The sequence below is a fragment of the Podarcis bocagei genome (genome assembly GCF_964188305.1).
Source record: "Podarcis bocagei genome assembly, chromosome: 13".
Lineage (NCBI taxonomy): Eukaryota > Metazoa > Chordata > Lepidosauria > Squamata > Lacertidae > Podarcis > Podarcis bocagei.
In genome coordinates, this window is record NC_138138.1 from 50,650,021 (window position 1) to 50,667,520 (window position 17,500).

At 48.5% G+C, this 17,500-nt stretch overlaps 1 protein-coding gene across 1 annotated transcript; it reads left to right on the forward strand.

Moving 5' to 3' along the window:
- The first annotated feature begins 5,413 nt into the window (after positions 1–5,413).
- On the forward strand, positions 5,414–16,430 carry OXA1L (OXA1L mitochondrial inner membrane insertase). The gene is made up of 10 exons (XM_081167995.1): positions 5,414–5,541; positions 7,285–7,428; positions 7,571–7,760; positions 9,571–9,714; positions 10,007–10,092; positions 10,514–10,678; positions 12,741–12,845; positions 13,636–13,798; positions 14,554–14,634; positions 16,201–16,430. Exons 1-10 carry the CDS (start codon positions 5,452–5,454, stop codon positions 16,302–16,304), a joined length of 1,272 nt encoding a protein of 423 aa, XP_081024121.1. The 5' UTR covers positions 5,414–5,451; the 3' UTR covers positions 16,305–16,430.
- Positions 16,431–17,500: the final 1,070 nt, after the last annotated feature.

Here is a 17,500-nt window from a genome sequence, read left to right on the forward strand (position 1 = left end):
TGCTTCAGGTTGTGTTCCACAGCAACCTGGAAGTAACGGAACGGGCTACTTCCAGGTTTCGCCACTCACGCATGCGCAGACGCTCAAAATGACATCATGCGCAGTAGGAGCGAATCGCAACCCGTGCACGCGCAAACGTGGGTTGCGTTCTGCTCAGGATGTGAACGGGGCTCCGGAATGGATCCCGTTCACATCCTGAGGTACCACTGTATATGTGGCCATCCCATGTAATCCTTAGAACAGCCACTGGAGAGTTTCATATTTGAATCTGGGTCACATTCCACTGGGCTCTGGTCCAATATCCTGTCATATGCTTCACAGTATCTTCCCTCCATACAACATACTCATACTCAGCTCTCCTTTTAGTGTCTGATGATGAAAAGAGCAAAGAGGCTTCTGCAACATTACTTAAGACTTTTGCTTTATCTATCTCTAGCACAGTTTCCCATCAACACCCACAAGCCCCTTGAGGGCCTCCCTTTAGTCCAATGCCACAATCTGCTTCAGGCCACGACATAAATTCATTTGATAAATCATGGGCTAAATCAACTTCTGCTATAATTTTGATTCAGGATAGCCTACTGCCATCAAAGCAAAATGAAACTACATCAAATATAAACAAACATCAAATATAAAAAAACCGTATCTGGGTAAAAGTTGTTATCAAAACCTAAACTAATACAAGGATGCGTCTGGTTCATATCTGAGGATACTAAAAGCAGCATTTGCTGTGAACACCATTCATTTAACTACCGGTAATCTATAAAAGGGGGTTAATTAATGAATTGAGATTAATTAATGAATTAAGTCAGGCCCATTCCATGTTTCTTTCTATATCATGGGTGACTGATGCTGGTGTGGTTGCTCGAGAGTAAACAGGCAAGACTCTGACCTGTCTTTTCCAGGCTTTATTCTTGGTGCAAACTATTTACAGTGAAGAGCGTCGTAAATTCATGTCTGGCTCAATCGCTAGCAGAATCTGGGAGTGGTTGGTCTTTGTACCTCCCCCAGCATAAAAGTCACGTCACCCCCAATGTTATGTACTGAGTTGAATAGGATTAAAAAGGCTGCAGTCTGATTGGTCCTAGAACAATAGGATTCAGAATGCAGCAGTCTGATTGGTCCTAGAACAATGCAACAGTATGATTGGTCCGCAGGAGCCACCCAATCCAGCTCCAGGTGGAAGTGAATCTGCAACCTGATTGGCCTACAGGAGAATCCCAGAATTAGCCAATCACATGCGGCCCATTGTGTAAATAATGTATACAAAGCAGATATTTTGGGGGAACTTTCATTCCTCAGTACTATGAGCTGAATAAAGAGCATGAAATCCACACTCGACTCCGAGTATATTTACCCAACCTTTTCCGCCCTTCCCTGCGCCGAAGTCTACTGCGCAGAATGGGCGCTGGCAGGGGCGTACTTCCCGCCTCTCCGGTTTGCTCAGGCTCATTGATGAGGCTTTCCCTAGCATTCCCTGGTCCCTGCACCTCTTCTCCACTGGAGGTGGGGCTTTCCTCCTCGCCAGAGGAAGAACTGCTTCACAAGATTTTCAAATGCTCCCTATAACACAACTGCCCTTCCATCTCTCGCCTCTGAGTTGATATCAGTTCCCTGACAATGGGACATAAGCATATTGGTTCAAGATAGGAAACTGAGAGCAGTTTCTGATATGCAGGTGTGGCCTCTCTCTGAAGGACATCACACACAAAAATAGAAAAGTCTATTTCGTTCATTTTTTAAGAAGTTAAATTGTGCTACAGTGGGTAAGCTATAGCACACCTTCCAGTGTCCCTGGAACTGGCAAAAAAACCAGCAAAAAAGTGGAACTATTTGCCACAATTTTTTTCAGCAATTTAGCTGAGATGTCTGCGTAGCAGGGGGGTGGGACTAGATGACCCCTGGGTCCCTTCCAACTTCATCGTTCTATCATTCCATGAGTCTTCAATATAGAGAAAGAGAACTTAAGAAAATGGTGGCTCATTTGGTATAACAACCTGTTCTCCACGTGGCCAACCAAATGCCCCACAAGCAGTACCTGAGTGCAACAACCTGGGATGCAAATTAACATGGTTTGATGTTAAGACACTTGTAAAGGTAAAGGTAAAGGGACCCCTGACCGTTAGGTCCAGTCACGGACGACTCAGGGGTTGCGGTGCTCGTCTTGCTTTATTGGCCGAGGGAGCCAGCATACAGCTTCCTGGTCATGTGGCCAGCATGAAGAAACCGCTTCTGGTGAACCAGAGCAGTGCACGGAAATGCCGTTTACCTTCCCGCTGGAGTGGTACCTATTTATCTACTTGCACTTTGACGTGCTTCCGAACTGCTAGGTGGGCAGGAGCAGGGACAGAGCAATGGGAGCTCACCCCGTTGCGGGGATTCGAACCGCCGACCTTCCAATCAACAAGCCCTAGGCTCAGTGGTTTAGACCAGTGTTTCCCAACCACTGTTCCGCGGCACACTAGTGTGCCGCGAGATGTTGCCTGGTGTGCCGTGAGATGTTGCCTGGAGGGAGGCGGGCGAGTCGGGCGGCGAGAGGCGGGGCGGCGGCGGCGAGGAGAGGCCGCCCAGCGCAGGGCTCTCGCCGTCTGCCTGCCTGGCTGCCTGCGAGCTCGGCGGGCAGCGCCTCCGTCCGCAGCGCCCGCCTCGCGGCTCTCATTCCCTGCCCCTGCCAAAGCTCACCCAGCCAAGCCGCGCTCTCCTTCCTGCCTCGCTTTGCTGCCTCCTCCCCCCCATCCCCAAAGCTTGGAGGTTCCCTGGCAAGGGGGAGGGAAAAAAATTGAAACTTACACTTTCGTGCGTCCCTCCCGGCGTGACGCTGCGCGCTGACGTCACGGGGCTGTAATGGTGGTGTGCCTCGAGATTTTTTTCATCAAACAAGTGTGCCTTTGCCCAAAAAAGGTTGGGAAACACTGGTTTAGACCACAGCACCACCCGCTTTTTAAGACACTTGTAGTAAGTGGTTAAGTCCACATGAGGGCAGCAGGAGGCTTTTTACAGATAGACTGATTTGTACACACACATCCATGCACACACATGAGGGGGTGGAGTCAAGTTAAGGGTGGGGGATGGGGTTGGGAGTTCACAGATAAGAGTTTTAAAAAATTAAAGGCTAATGTAATTATATTTAAAAATCAAAAGTTGTGGTAGTGATTCAAGTTAGAGTGTGAGATAAAGGAGAAGACAGAAAAGAAAAGGGAAAGAAAAAGAAAAGAGGGGAAAGTCCTTTTGAAAATTGGTGGGGGAATATATTATTATTATTATTATTATTATTATTATTATTATTATTATTATTATTATTATTATTATTATTAGAATTTATATACCACCCTATACCCAGAGGTCTCAGGGCGGTTGTCACAGAACAAAATCAAAATATAAAACCATAAAATATGAAATAAAAATAAAAACAACCCAATACCCCACCCCCCATATGCATATAGATATATAGTATTCTTATTCATTTGTTTGTTTATTCAGAAAAGACAAGGGGGAACCATAATAGTAAGTAAATCGGGGGGAAAGGGGGAAGGAGGGGATGGAGAAGTAGATACTTAAAATAATAATAATAATTCAAAATGTTGAAGTGGTGAGATCTAAAAGATAAAATAGGGATGAAAGGGGCAAAGAAAAAAGAAGTAAAATAAGATTCTTTAATGAGAATTTTTTTTAAATTAAGTGAATTAATGGGTAATAATAATAATAATGAAAAATGAGTAAGAAATGAATAAGAAGTGTATAAAATGGATGAATAATGATTGATAATTTATTAATAAGAAAAAGGGGGGTTATGTATATAACTAAAGAAGAAGAAGGGGGTGAGATTGTTTTTAAAGGGAACAAGAAAAAGGGGCAGCTTTAATTCTGCTGTGGGGCTCCCGGGACTTGGGTGTCAGGTCCCTAAGTCTAAAAGAGTTTTTCTATTTCCATCTTTTCCCATCTCTGCAGAATGTGAAGAGGACAACAAGGTTTTAAAAAACTGCATGAAAGTGTCAAGATCAAAGGGGCTCCTCCACACCTTGCTCTCTGCTGCCCTCCTGTGACCTTTCTGATGAATGCACCCGGTTCCTCAATGGAATTTGTTGCAAAACGCGGCTTCGCGCTCAGCACTGCTGCTGACAAATAATGCTATTAGCAAATACAGTATGGTCTTTTCCAGAGCACCCATGTGAAATCATAATCGGACCTGGGATTACAGTGGGCAATAAATTGAGATGATAATAATAATCAAAATAAGAACAGTGTGATTTTGTAAAACGTAAATTTAACATGAGGTTTTATGAAATGTATTTCTTTTGAGACTGCACGTTTTATTTCTGTTTTGATCAGTTTGACGTCAACTTGTTTTAAACTTTTTTATTGGTATTTGAATTGAATATTGTTTTGTATAAACTGCTTAAATGTGTGCGCGCGTATTTAAATTAAGCGTTATAGAATTATTGTGAAAATAAAGTAAAATTAAACACGTGCTAAACTTGACTAAGCTCTGTACCAATCAGCGAAGATTAACCAACATGGCCGCGCTTCCTCTTTTCCCACATCGCCCATAACCAACATGGCCGCGCTTCCTCTTTTCCCACATCGCCCATAACCAACATGGCCGCGCTTCCTCTTTTCCCACATCGCCCATAATCAACATGGCCGCGCTTCCTCTCTTCCTATACCGCCCATGGCCGCGCTTCCTCTTTTCCCACATCGCCCATAAACAACATGGCCGCGCTTCCTCTCTTCCCATACCGCCCATAACCAACATGGCCGCGCTTCCTCTTTTCCCACATCGCCCATAACCAACATGGCCGTGCTTCCTCATTTCCCACATCGCCCATAACCAACATGGCCGTGCTTCCTCTTTTCCCACATCGCCCATAACCAACATGGCCGCGCTTCGCTTCCTCTTTTCCCACATTGCCCATAACCAACATGGCCGCGCTTCCTCTCTTCCCATACCGCCCAAAACCAACATGGCCGCGCTTCCTCTCTTCCCATACCGCCCATAACCAACATGGCCACGCTTCCTCTTTTCCCATATCGCCCATAACCAACATGGCCGCGCTTCCGCTTTTTCTATATTGCCCGGAACCAACATGGCCGCATCAGCAACCCCGCCTCTCTCCCACTGCTAAATTGAAGAACAGCATCGCTATTTTTGAACATGGCCCCAGCCCACTTTGCTCTAGTCCCCCCTTTTTTTAACATAGCCGGGAAAAGAATCGACTGGCGCCTCCCTTTCAGCGGTTACATGCCTTTCCCCCACACACGCCTGCGCCCGAAACAAAAAAAAAGGAACTTCAGGGTCTCGAGAGGAGAGTTGCCCTCACTCAAGATGTCGACCCTTCGCGCTAAGTCGAAGGGTTTTTGTTTGCCCTTAACAAAGATGGCAGCCTTGCGCGGGCGTCACGCAGTCCTCGCGAGAGCTGCGCGTGACGCGACCGGGGGTGGGGCCGAGCAGCGATGGCGGCTTCCGCAGCGGCGTTCGGGAGAGCGTGGAGCCGGTCTCGGCTGCCGGGGACGATGCCCCTCGCGGGGAGCCTCCGTAGGCAGGTGGGTGATGCAGGGAAGCGGGCGCTATGCCTCTGCGGCGCTGCCCTGGCCTCGGGGTCATGACCTTGCGGGCCGGAACCCCAGGGACTAGCAGCTAGGTGCAGTTTCCTTGGAGGGGGAGCGTCCTGCCGCGCAGCTGTTGAAGAAGACCTTTTCTTTGTGGGGGGGGGAGAGGGGGATTGAGGCCTTTCTTGGGTCCCCGAATATTGGTGGACTACAACTCCCATCACCCCTAGCGAGTCAGGGATGGTGGGAATTGTAGTCCCACAACACCTGGGGACCCGAGGTTGAAAGAGAGGCAGGTGTTAAGTCCAGCTGGGGTGTAAAGAGTCTTTGGCTGCTAGGAGGACAAAGCCAAAAGCCTTCAGGGCAGCTTGGAGAGATCTCAGTGAATATACTCACATCAACCTAACATCAGTCTTTGAATGGCTGTCACTGAAAGGACAGCCATTCCTGAGGAATAGCCCCACTGATCCTTTGCGACCAGTTCCAGTCAGGCTGGCAGACAGCAGTCCTGAACACTCTTCAGAAACTGGGTTTTGCCCCTCAAGCCCTTCTAAGTCGGGCTTGGGCCAAGTAAAAGCTATGGTTAGGCAAAGAATTATAGGCACCGAGAGGCAACAGGACTGCTTAAGGTGCCCCAGCTTCTATGAATCGCAAGAAGCGCTAGTCTTTTATTTGTTTCGTAAAACCTACACAACCACTTGATTGTAAAAAAGAAAACCTCAAAGCAGTTTACAAATGTACAACTGTGCTATAAAACATACAAAAGTTAAAATGCTGGGGGGAGGAATTAAAAGTGCTTCAACTTTGTAAGCACCTGGGTTGGTTTATCTATATTATGTATATTATTTACATCTGCTGTCCATCAAAATATGATTCACCCTTTCTGCCCTATTGTGTTTTATTGCTTTCTAAACTATGTCCAGAATTAATAGATTATTAATATATGTATATAAATATACATATTAAATGCTCACAGTGGCATACTTGCTTCTCCCATGTTCCCCAGTTTATTCTCAACAACCCTGTGAAGTAGGTTACAATGAGAGACTGGTTGCCCAAAGTTGCCCCACTCTCCACCCAACCCAAAATAATTTTTTAACTTTCAACTATGAATACATCCTGCTCCCTAAAACTTGCACAAGAGACAAAATGGTTTTACAATTGAATTTTGATTCCCTGTAAATTTAAAGTGGTTCCCCCACAAAAAAAAAAACGGAATCAGACGGCGTTGATAACAAATCTGAGGAATTTGTTCCGCACACATTCCTGTATATCACAGAAGTACCGTATTTTTCGCTCTATAGGACGCACTGGACCATAGGAGGGGGAGAACGGGGGGGGGATTTTCCTTGTTCTCCCCCTCTAAAACAAGGTGCGTTCAAGGTGCATTCACCCGAGTGTGTGGGGCTGGTGCTGGGGGGAAGCGCTGCTTCCCCACACCGCCAGCCTCAAAGATCCCTGAAGCCTTTGGAGCTCAGCGCCCCACTGCCCTGCAGAGGCTTTGCACGCAGCCATCCCCAAGCTAGAAGAGCGAGACGGAGTGCTCCACAGCGCTCCATCTCCCTGTTCTGCCTTTGGGCTTAGCGGCGCAGCCTGCATTCACTCTATAGGACGCACACACATTTCCCCTTAATTTTTGGAGGGGAAAAAGTGCGTCCTATAGAGCGAAAAATACGGTAGTCATCTTCCTAGCAAGTGCCATTGTCAGAATGCTGATTCTCAAAACTTGCCTTCCAGATCCACAGAACGTCTGTCCCATTCACGTGGCTCAGAGTTAAATCTCCTTTTGCCCCTCACCCGCGACCTCAAAACGGCTGCCACGTTCTCCTGTTGAGGCCCACAAACAGATGTCAAAGCACAGCAGCAGCTGCTGGAACACAGGTAAGAGCAGCATGGTTGTGAAATTTGAAAGGTGACGGTGGAGGGTTGCAAATGAAGGTAGCAAAGAGAACCTAGCAGGTGGGGGCTGAGAGCGTTCAGATTATTCAGTGCTAACTTACTTTCCTTCCTCTTCCTTCTTCAGGTTCTTCAGCCTGTATCCTCCCCGCCACTAGAGGGCGCTCTCTCTGCGGGGGACCTTGCCCAGGCTGTCCAAGAGCAGAGTTTTGCAGAGCTGGGCTTGGGGTCCCACACCCCGGTGGGTCTGATCCAGAGCTTCTTGGAGTCCCTCCACGTGGATATAGGGCTGCCGTGGTGGGGAGCCATCATGGCAGGTGAAGGGGCCTGCTGTATTGGGGAAGCGGGTGGAGATTTGGGCTGGCAGAGAGCGTCATCAGAGTGGGCACTTTGGCTCCGTGGCTTGGGGAACGCTGCTGCCGGGAGGGGCCAGAGCTTGGCAATAGAGTCTGAGCTTAGCACTTGGCAGGTTACATGCTCTTGCCAAAAATTGTGCACAGCGCAGAGAGAGACATGAGGCGATACACACACACACACCCCAAACACAAATTTTGTACCTCAAGCTCAGTTTCCTAGCGTAGAGCATCTCTTGTTAAAACGACGAGGTCACTGGTGCTGATGAGAGAGAAGCATCTCTGCCAAAGATCCTGGGGAGCTGCTTTACAGTGGAACCTTGGTTCTCAAACTTAATCCGTTCTGGGAGTCCATTCAACTCCCAAAACAGTTCTGGAAACAAGGCGCAGCTTCCAATTGGCTGCAGGAGCTTCCTGCATTCAATCGGAAGCCATGCCGGACGTTCAGCTTCCAAAGTACGTTCGTAAACCAGAACAATCACTTCCAGTTTTCAGTCGTTCGGGAATCAGAACGTTCTGGCTCCCAAGGCGTTCGGGAGCCGAGGTTCCACCGTATTGGGCTCTATAGACAAATAGCCAGATGCAGTGCTAAGCCACCTCTGCTCTTTCCCCGCTGTGACTCGGCCCCACAGAGAAGGAGCACAGCAGGAAACGTGCAGCCCGTTCTCTGAGACGGAGACCGCAGCTGAACTTTGGGCACTGGGGCCAAATTCAGCTTTCCAGGCTTCTCTCTTCACCCCTCAGGACTCCTTCCCCAAAGCCCGCACACCCTCACCTGCCCTGCTCCACGTTTCTCTCATTCTTTGGCTTGACTGGAATGTGCCCTCTAGCTCGCTTGGAGAGATGTAACGTAGAAAACCTCTGGGTTTAATAAGGCAAGCTAGTAACCAAAATGTGTGGTCCCCTAATGATCACCACTACTGCCTTCTGGGTAAATGATGCCTTCAGCCTCTGCAGGAGAAGTTTGCCCGCCTACCCTTTTTGCACAAGCCTCCAAACAGAAGTTGTTGTTGCTGTCGTTTAGTCGTGTCTGACTCTTCGTGACGCCTGGACCAGAGCCCGCCAGGCACTCCTGTCTTCCACTGCCTCCCGCAGTTTGGTCAAACTCATGCTGGTAGCTTCAAGAACACTGTCCAACCAGGATGTGAGGGTGATCTGGCTGCGACATCTGTCACCCCATTGATCGCCAGGGTTGATTCGGCTGATCTGGCTGGCTAGGCGGGTGTCCCCTTCCTCCCTCACCGCTCCATGTGCGTCCCTCCCGAAGCTGCGCGCTCGGTGGAAGAGGATGACCATTCCAGATAGAAGGAGTGTACCGTTCTTCGGTCAAGGGTATACAATAGCTGCGCTCCCCTGCTAGAACCTCCAAACAAGCTCGAGAACACTGTCCCACCATCTCGTCCTCTGGCGTCCCCTTCTCCTTGCGCCCTCCATCTTTCCCAATATCAGGGTCTTTTCCAGGGAGTCTTCTCTTCTCATGAGGTGGCCAAAGTCTTGGAGCCTCAGCTTCAGGATCTGTCCTTCCAGTGAGCACTCAGGGCTGATTTCCTTCAGAATGGAGAGGTTTGATCTTCTCGCAGTCCATGGGACTCTCAAGAGTCTCCTCCAGCACCAGAATTCAAAAGCATCCATTCTTCAGCGATCAGCCCAGGCAGAAGTATCCAGGTGCATTCTGGGTAAGGTAGTGATTTCTGGCATTGCATTGTGGGTAACATCGCAGCCATTGCACTTGAGAGTAACGGGTATCCTCCTCTCTCCCCACCAAACTCCTTAGGGACGATTGTGGCCCGTTGCGTGGTTTTCCCGCTCATCGTGAAGGGCCAGAGGGAGGCAGTGAAGCTCAACAACCACATGCCACAGATTTCAGAGCTGACCACCCGCATGAACGAGGCCAAGCGCTCGGGGAACAAATTTGAGTGTGAGTATGGGGCAACGTGCAGGGCTCTGGGGAAAAGGGGCAGAGCTGGGGTTGCAAACAAACCACATTGGAAGGGACCACGTTGAATGAATCGAGGAGGTGGTACTTGGGGTGATAGGAGGAGACAAGGCTGGGGAGGCAAGAGAGTGGAGCTCTCAAGGAATAGGGTTGCCCACATTTTGTCAGCAGGTGGGGCCTGATCTGTAGGGGAGGGCAAAGGGCTTGTAGAAGGAGATTGTGGGCGATAATCTCCTTTGCCTTCCCCGCAAATCATTCCGCTTTTCTCCCACAGTTGCCAAAGCTTATACGGACCTGAACCTCTACCAGAAAACCCACGATGTCAACCCGCTACGAGGATTTCTTGTTCCCCTGGTCCAAGTGAGTCTCTGCCCCACTGCTAGGCCGGCTTGTTTTTGTTCTATTTTTACATCCTGCCCTTTGCCTGTAGACTTCAGGGCAAGCCACAGCAATTAATGCAAGCTACCAGATACGAAAGTCAGTTGAAAGAAGCTTCCCACCCCAAATTTCACATCTGTGTTGTTCGTTTATTTATCTCTCACTGTATTTATTTGCCACTTTTTACACCGGGGTGCCCTGAAGCGATTCATGCAATGCAAATAGAAATTATGGGGGGCGGGGACCATGAAAGCGTCAATAAATATAAATATTTAAATTGTGTGTCTGGTATATGAATATTACTCCCAGTTCTGCCTCCTCCCCTTCTCACACTCATCCTCTCTCCCTTTCTTTCTTTCTTTCTTTCTTTCTTTCTTTCTTTCTCTCTCTCTCTCTCTCTCAGGCACCCATTTTCATCTCGTTCTTCATTGCCCTGCGCAAAATGGCGGAGCTCCCTGTGCCCAGCCTTCAAACTGGGGGTCTGTGGTGGTTCTCAGATCTCACAGCTGCCGATCCCTACTATGTCTTGCCCCTGACAGTGACCGTCACCATGTGGGCCATCTTGGAAGTAAGTCTTTGGGTCCCTCCAGAGGTCCTTTTGTTACTGCATTCATGGATACAATGGAATTTGACTAGAGGCAGCTGCCTGCTCACATGTAACATCACATTGCTGTCAGATTTGGCTCATGTGGCCAATCTGGGTTGAGAATCTGGCCTATGGAGCCGATAAGGTTCTCTACCGCTGGTGTAGAGGAAGTAAGTTAGGGAGACCCTTCTTCTCCCTCTCCATAATGCTTGAATTCATGGGCATACAACAAAGCTGAACATTTGAACCTCTAATTCTGGAAGCCTTCATAAGAGAGCTGCTCCAGAGGAAGAACTGTGAGGGGAGAGAGACTTTCTGTTCCTCATCAGGCAATGGCTTTTCCACCTGCCTTGCCCCACCTAGTCTTTCCCAGACTATGACTTTGAAAACAGCAGCAGCAGCTGGGAAGAGAGGAGTTCAGGGATATTTTTTTAAAAAAAATAGCTTTCTAAGTTGTGCTTCTTTGTTTCTCAATTTGATCCTTTTGTGTGGTTTTGTGGTATTTTATGCGTTGAGATTTGCTGTTATTTTTATTGATTATAGATTGGTAATTCTTTATTGTGGTTGAACTATTTGAGTATTATTTGCTGATGTTTAATTTTGCTGTTTACTGTTAGGGATTGTCGAATGTTGCTTTGTTTGATATAAGAGGTTTATTTTAAAGTTATTGTGACTTTTATATTGGATCAGATTGTTACTGTTTGATGTTTTATTATGTTTTTATGTTTTGGAAGCTGCCCACAGTGGCTTGGGCAACCCAGCCAGATGGGCAGGGTATAAATGAAATATTATTTTTATTTTATTTTATTTTATTTTATTATAAATATACAAAGGAAAGTGTTTTTTTCACACAGTGCATAGTTAGGCATTGGATTCTGCAAGAGGCAATGACAGGGGGATTAAGAGAGGTTTGTGGAGAACAAACCTCTCTGTGGATACTAGCTCCTATGCTGTGGGGGCAGAAGGTGTGGGGAAGGCAAATGAATTAGTGGACTAATGAAGAAATTTGAGGTGTCTGCATATCACAGAACAAATAGGAAATAAAGAGACCAGAGGCCTCATGGGCTCTGAAACAGAGCTTAGACAGGACCAGATGTGTGAATTATTTTGGTGCCCCTAATATTATGGGTCTGTATTAGACAGGGGTAGCGACAAAAACCATTTTCAATAGTTTACAAGATAGAAGAGAAGAGTTTGGATTTGATATCCCGCCTTTCACTCCCTTTAAGGAGTCTCAAAGCGGCTAACATTCTCCTTCCCCTTCCTCCCCCACAACAAACACTCTGTGAGGTGAGTGGGGCTGAGAGACTTCGGAGAAGTGTGACTGGCCCAAGGTCACCCAGCAGCTGCAGGTGGAGGAGCGGGGACGCAAACCCGGTTCCCCAGATTACGAGTCCACCGCTCTTAACCACTACACCACACTGGCTCTCTAAGTAACCACAATGAGGGTCCTGCTGACAGGCCCGGCATCAGCACCCAGAGGACAACCACAGCTGATGCCAGCCTCCCAGAAAAGTTAGCCAGCATATTATTTTTATTATTCCTTAGCTTATAGTCTGCTCCTTCATGCAAGAACCTGTGGGGAAACGGCTTGCCGATGTAAACTGTGTTATTTTTACTGTTGTTAGCCGCTCTGAGCCTGGCTTCGGCTTGGGAGGGCAGTATATAAATAAAAATTATTATTATTATTATTATTATTATTATTATTATTATTATTATTCCTAACGCTAGCATGAGAAGAGAATAGATCAGTGTTTCTCTGGTCTGTCCCTAAAGCTCCAAAATTGTCCCACCCAAAGGAGATCGTGAGGAGAAAGCGGAACGTTCGGAATTTGCTTTATCCCAAAATAAATTGGGGGGTGGGGCCTAGATAATAAGGCTGCAGTCAACCTCCTAAAGCCAGTTGTTGGAGCGATGGGATCCACTGCCCACCCCCACAAATTTCAAAATTCCTGCTTGGCAGAAAACCTCATGTAGGAAAGGACAACGCAGTGAAAAATGGGGGAAATGGCAGGAGTGTTAACAGTGTCCACCTTCTCTGCAGCTAGGAGCAGAATCCGGAGTGTCGAACCCGAACCTCCACCTTATGAAAACCGTTTTCCGGGTGATGCCGCTCGCTATCCTGCCTCTCACGATCTCCTTCCCGACGGTGAGCCGCCGCCGCAGGCAGATTGCAATTGCTTTTTATGTATTTCCTACGAAATATATTGAGGCCAGTTCTGACTTGCCCTGCACAAACCCATGTTCCTTTGTCTCAGCCTTGGCCCCCGTTTGATTCAGAAACCTGCAGGGAGTACTCTGTCCTCCAGATGTTGCCGAACTACAACTCCCATCATTCTTTGCCATCGGCTATGCTTGCTTGGGCGGGACGCAGGTGGAGCTGTGGGTTAAACCACAGAGCCTAGGACTTGCCGATCAGAACGTCGGCAGTTCGAATCCCTGCGATGGGGTGAGCTCCCGTTGCTCGGTCCCTGCTCCTGCCAACCTAGCAGTTCGAAAGCACGTCAAAGTGCAAGTAGATAAATAGGTACCGCTCGGGCGGGAAGGTAAACGGCGTTTCCGTGCACTGCTCTGGTTTGCCAGGAGCGGCTTAGTCCTGCTGGCCACATGACCCAGAAGCTGTACGCCGGCTGCCTCAGCCAATAAAGCGAGATGAGCGCCGCAACCCCAGAGTCGGTCATGACTGGACCTAAGGGTCAGGGGTCCCTTTACCTTTACTTATGCTTGCTTGGGCAGATGGGAGCTGTGGGGGACTTTCCTGAACTTTTATCACCTGGAGGGGGACCCAAAACGCCTTTTCCTGTGGGGCTGCTGTTCCCACCTCCTCCCCGCTGACCCCCAATTCTCCAGCTCCTCTCATGCCACAGGGCAGCTGTCCTGTTGCAACAGGGTGGGCCAAGGAAAGGGGTTTTTGATGCTCTCTCTTTCCCTCCCTGCAGGCCGTTTTCACCTACTGGCTGACATCCAACCTCTTCTCGCTGGTGCAAGTGGCCTTTCTGCGGCTGCCCGCAGTTCGCGCCCGGCTTGGCATCCCCGAGCGAGTGCAACACGACCCCAGCGTCCTGCCTGCTCAGGGAGGCTTCATAAAGAACTTCAAGAAAGGTGATTAAGGCAGCACGTTGTTTGAGATGCAGTAAGCATAGTGTTGTTTTTTAAAATGCACGTTTTTACAATGTCCTACAGTTAATAGGTTTGGGGAGAAAGGAGCAGATTTTATCAATATAACTGTGCTGGAAAAACTAAAATTTTCAGAGGAAAACGTTTTTTCGAACTACATACGGAGTTTGATAACTGGGAAAAATAAATGGTCATTGCCCTGTAGTAGGTCATTGCCCTGTAGTAGGTTAAAAACATATATGAATTTGGATGGTAATCATACCTATACAGTCGTACCTTGCTTTTTGAACAGCTTAGTTCTTGAACATTTTGGCTCCCAAACGCCGCAAACCCGGAAGTGACTGTTTCGGTATACAAACTACATTTGGACGGGGCTTCTGCAGCTTCTGATTGGCTGCAGGAGCTTCCTGCAGCCAATCAGAAGCCGCGCTTTGGCTTCTGAACGTTTTGGAAGTCGAACGCACTTCTGGAACGGATTCCATTCGACTTGCAAGGCACGACTGTATACTAGATAAATATACAGATAACTGTAATTGTTAGCTCTTACAATGATGTAGTATACCCTTTTTCCACTTTTTATTTTTACTTAAAAACAGAAAACGAAAAAGAAAGCTGACTTAGGAGGAGCAGGGTGGCCGAAGGCTGCTGCGGTGCGAGGGAGGGGATAAGGGCTTCTCAAAGGCCTCCAGCTCCTACAGGGTTAACTCACTTGCGTCTCCACATGCCCCCCCCCCTTCCAGGCTGGAAAAATGCACAGATGGCTCAGCAGCTGGAAGAGAGGGAGCAGCGCATCAAAAACCACCTGAATTTGGCAGCTAAGGGTAAGCTTCCTGCACCCCTCGCCCTCACTTGCCGCCATCCACAGCCACTAGGCCTGTGTGCGATCCTTTTCCTGCAGGGAGGAGGGGATCCTGGGATGTGTTGTTCCTTCCACTTGCTCTGCAATGTGCAAATCAGAGGCCACCACCTTTCCCAGTTCTCTGCTGTCATCTTGTCGCTTGAGAAGAGGCAATTATCTCAGTACAACCCTCCTGGCCCTTTCTGCAGGTCCTCGACTGTTTCGATACGCCTCCTATTCATAAGTTAGCGCTTCTTTGCCTTCATCTCATTGGCGTTTATTTCACTCGGGCCTCTGCAGTTGTGTTAGCAATTGTGGGAAGGTCAGCCTCCCACACGAGGAAGTGACATATAATTTGAATATTGGCCTGCCAAGTGGAGCAAGGGGAAGGGACAGCCCGTTCCAGAATCACCGCCCCCCCCCATTCGCTGCAGAAAATGGGCCTTCACGGCAGGTCCAGGGTAACATTCTGTGTGCTGCCAGCATGGCGTCCGCAGGAATATTTCCTGGGGTGAGGGGCACGTTCTCCCAGTGGGAAAATAAAAAAAACTGAAAGGGGGTGGTGGAATGAGTAGGCTGATCTATAACTAAAAAAAAATGAGAAAAGTGCCTGTACATTTTGTCTGAGGTTGTATCAATGCTAGAAGCTCAGAAAGAAAAGAAAAGAAAAGAGGAAAGGAAAGGAAAAAGAAATCTGGTGTGCTAAGAACCTCTTTTTTGCCATCAGAAAACGTTTTGCAAATTACACGTGGGCTTTCTGATCCTACATAATGTAATTCTGCCCCCCACATCTTAAAAACATGGTACTGTAGGGCAGGAGGGGGGGCGTACAGAAAGGGCAGCCAAAATAATTTGGGGAGTGAGACTGACTGCTTCATCTGAACCCCCTTCCCTCTTAGAAAACCCTGCGGTATTTGTGGCTTTTCAGCTGAGCAAAATGGCAATTTAAGATATGAGCAAGGAGGCATGATCGAGGTTTGCAGAATTATGGGTTGGGGAGAGGAAGTTTCTCTCTCACACAATAATAGAAACTTGGGATAGACCAGTGAAACTGACTTTGTGGTAGCTTCAGGACAGGCAGAAGAACTCGTAGCACATGATTAACTTACGGAACTCACTGCCACAAGATGCATTGTGGGCTAGTAGCTAAGACAGGGGCTGGGGCATCTGTGCCCCACCAGGTCAGAGTGGGCTCCCAGCTCCCCTCATTCCATACTGTCAGTCATTCTGGCTTGGGATGGTAGGACTTGGGGGAGGGCTTCAGGTTGCCCACCGCTTTGGTCCAGGTCCAGACTCAGGATGCCACTGTATCCTGTTAGGGAACATGAGCAGGGAGGGGCATGGCCTTCAGACCCTATTTGTGGGACTCCCAGATGTGTGAGGTTGGCCATTGGGGTAGTGGGCTGGGTAGACAGTTGTTCTGATTATTCAGCCCGGCTCTGCTTGTGTTTATTCTGTTCTCGACACAGTTCTCTGGTGGGGGCTGACAAGTCTCCTTACCCGCTTTGCGGAAACAAACTAACGAAGCGTGGGCTTCTCTTCCACTCAGGGCCGCTGCGCCAGACCTTTTCCCACAACCCTTTGGAGCAGCACCAGCCGGGTCCTGCGAAGCCTCCACCACGAAAGAGACCCTGGGAGGACACGTTAGGCTGAGCGGCAAGCGACACCAAACCAAAAGACTTTGCACAGGGAAAAGAGCCTCCTTCTCCTTCCCACCTCCCCACCCCTGGCCCACTCCTCTGTTTTCTGAGATTAGGTAATTAAAGGATGTGGAACTTCCTCCTGCCACGTTTGGTGCTTCCCAGATTTTTCTCCCGCAAAGTTTCCACACGGGAATGTAGATAAACAGAACCTGCAGGAGTTGTAAGCCTCTGAATTTGGGATGGAGGAACCCTCCAGATGACGTTAAACTCCTGCTTCCGGCAGCCCCCGGGTTAAAGGTCAGGAATGATGGGACTTGGGTTACAGGTGGGACATGGGTTCCCTATCCTTTTTCTAGATAGTGGAAGTGTGGGCTGCGAGAACGGAGCCCAACCCAGGAGGGGGCTGTTGCCTTATATGCCTCATTGGTTGGCTCCCTGGCAACATCCAAGCAACCCTCAATGAGATGCAGGATTAGTACGACAGACTCCTTGGTCTGATCCAGCTAGGGGTCTTCTCTTGTGATCTTGGCATGCCAGATCCCTGCCCTCGCTTTCAGAGGGATTAAAGCGAACCTTCACTCTTCCAAAGCCAACTTAGGCCACGAGCCTTGGCTGATGATAATATAAAGAGCCCTGCGCTGGGTGAAAGATTCCTGCGTGGCAGGGGCTTGGACTAGATCAGGCATAGGCAACCTTGGCCCACCAAATGTTTTGGGACTACAATACCCATCATCCCTGACCGGGACTAGTGTCCTGTTGTCTAGGGATCATGGGAGTTGTAGTCCCAAAACATCTGGCTGGCCGAGATTGCCTATGCCTGGACTGCATGACCCTCATGGTCCCTTCCAACTCTGATTTTTGAGGTTCAGAAAAGAGCAACCGAAATCATCAAGGAGAAGGAGCACTTGGTTTACAGAAAAGGTGAGTGAGAGATGACCGAGAAAAGGTTTTCTCCCTCTCTCATATAACACTAGACTCTTGTGGAAACCCAGTGGAGCAGAATGTCAGAAGATTCAGGGACAGATAAAGTTCTCCTTCACACAGGGGATAGTTAAACTGTGGAACTCACTGCCACAGGAGGTAGTGATGGTTTTTAAAAGCGTATTAGGCGAGGATAAGGCGATCTGTGGCTGCTTGCTGCCTCCACAGTTGGGGGCAGCGCTGCTTCTGAATGCCAGTTGCTGGAAAGAGGAGGAAAGAGTGCTC

Coding starts and splice junctions, on each gene's coding strand:
- OXA1L (XM_081167995.1), top strand. CDS start 5,452: ATGGCGGCTTCCGCAGCGGCGTTCGGGAGAGCGTGGAGCCGGTCTCGG. Junction 7,429..7,570: donor CAGCAGCTGCTGGAACACAG/GTAAGAGCAGCA, acceptor TTCCTTCTTCAG/GTTCTTCAGCCTGTATCCTC. Junction 10,093..10,513: donor TTCTTGTTCCCCTGGTCCAA/GTGAGTCTCTGC, acceptor TCTCTCTCTCAG/GCACCCATTTTCATCTCGTT.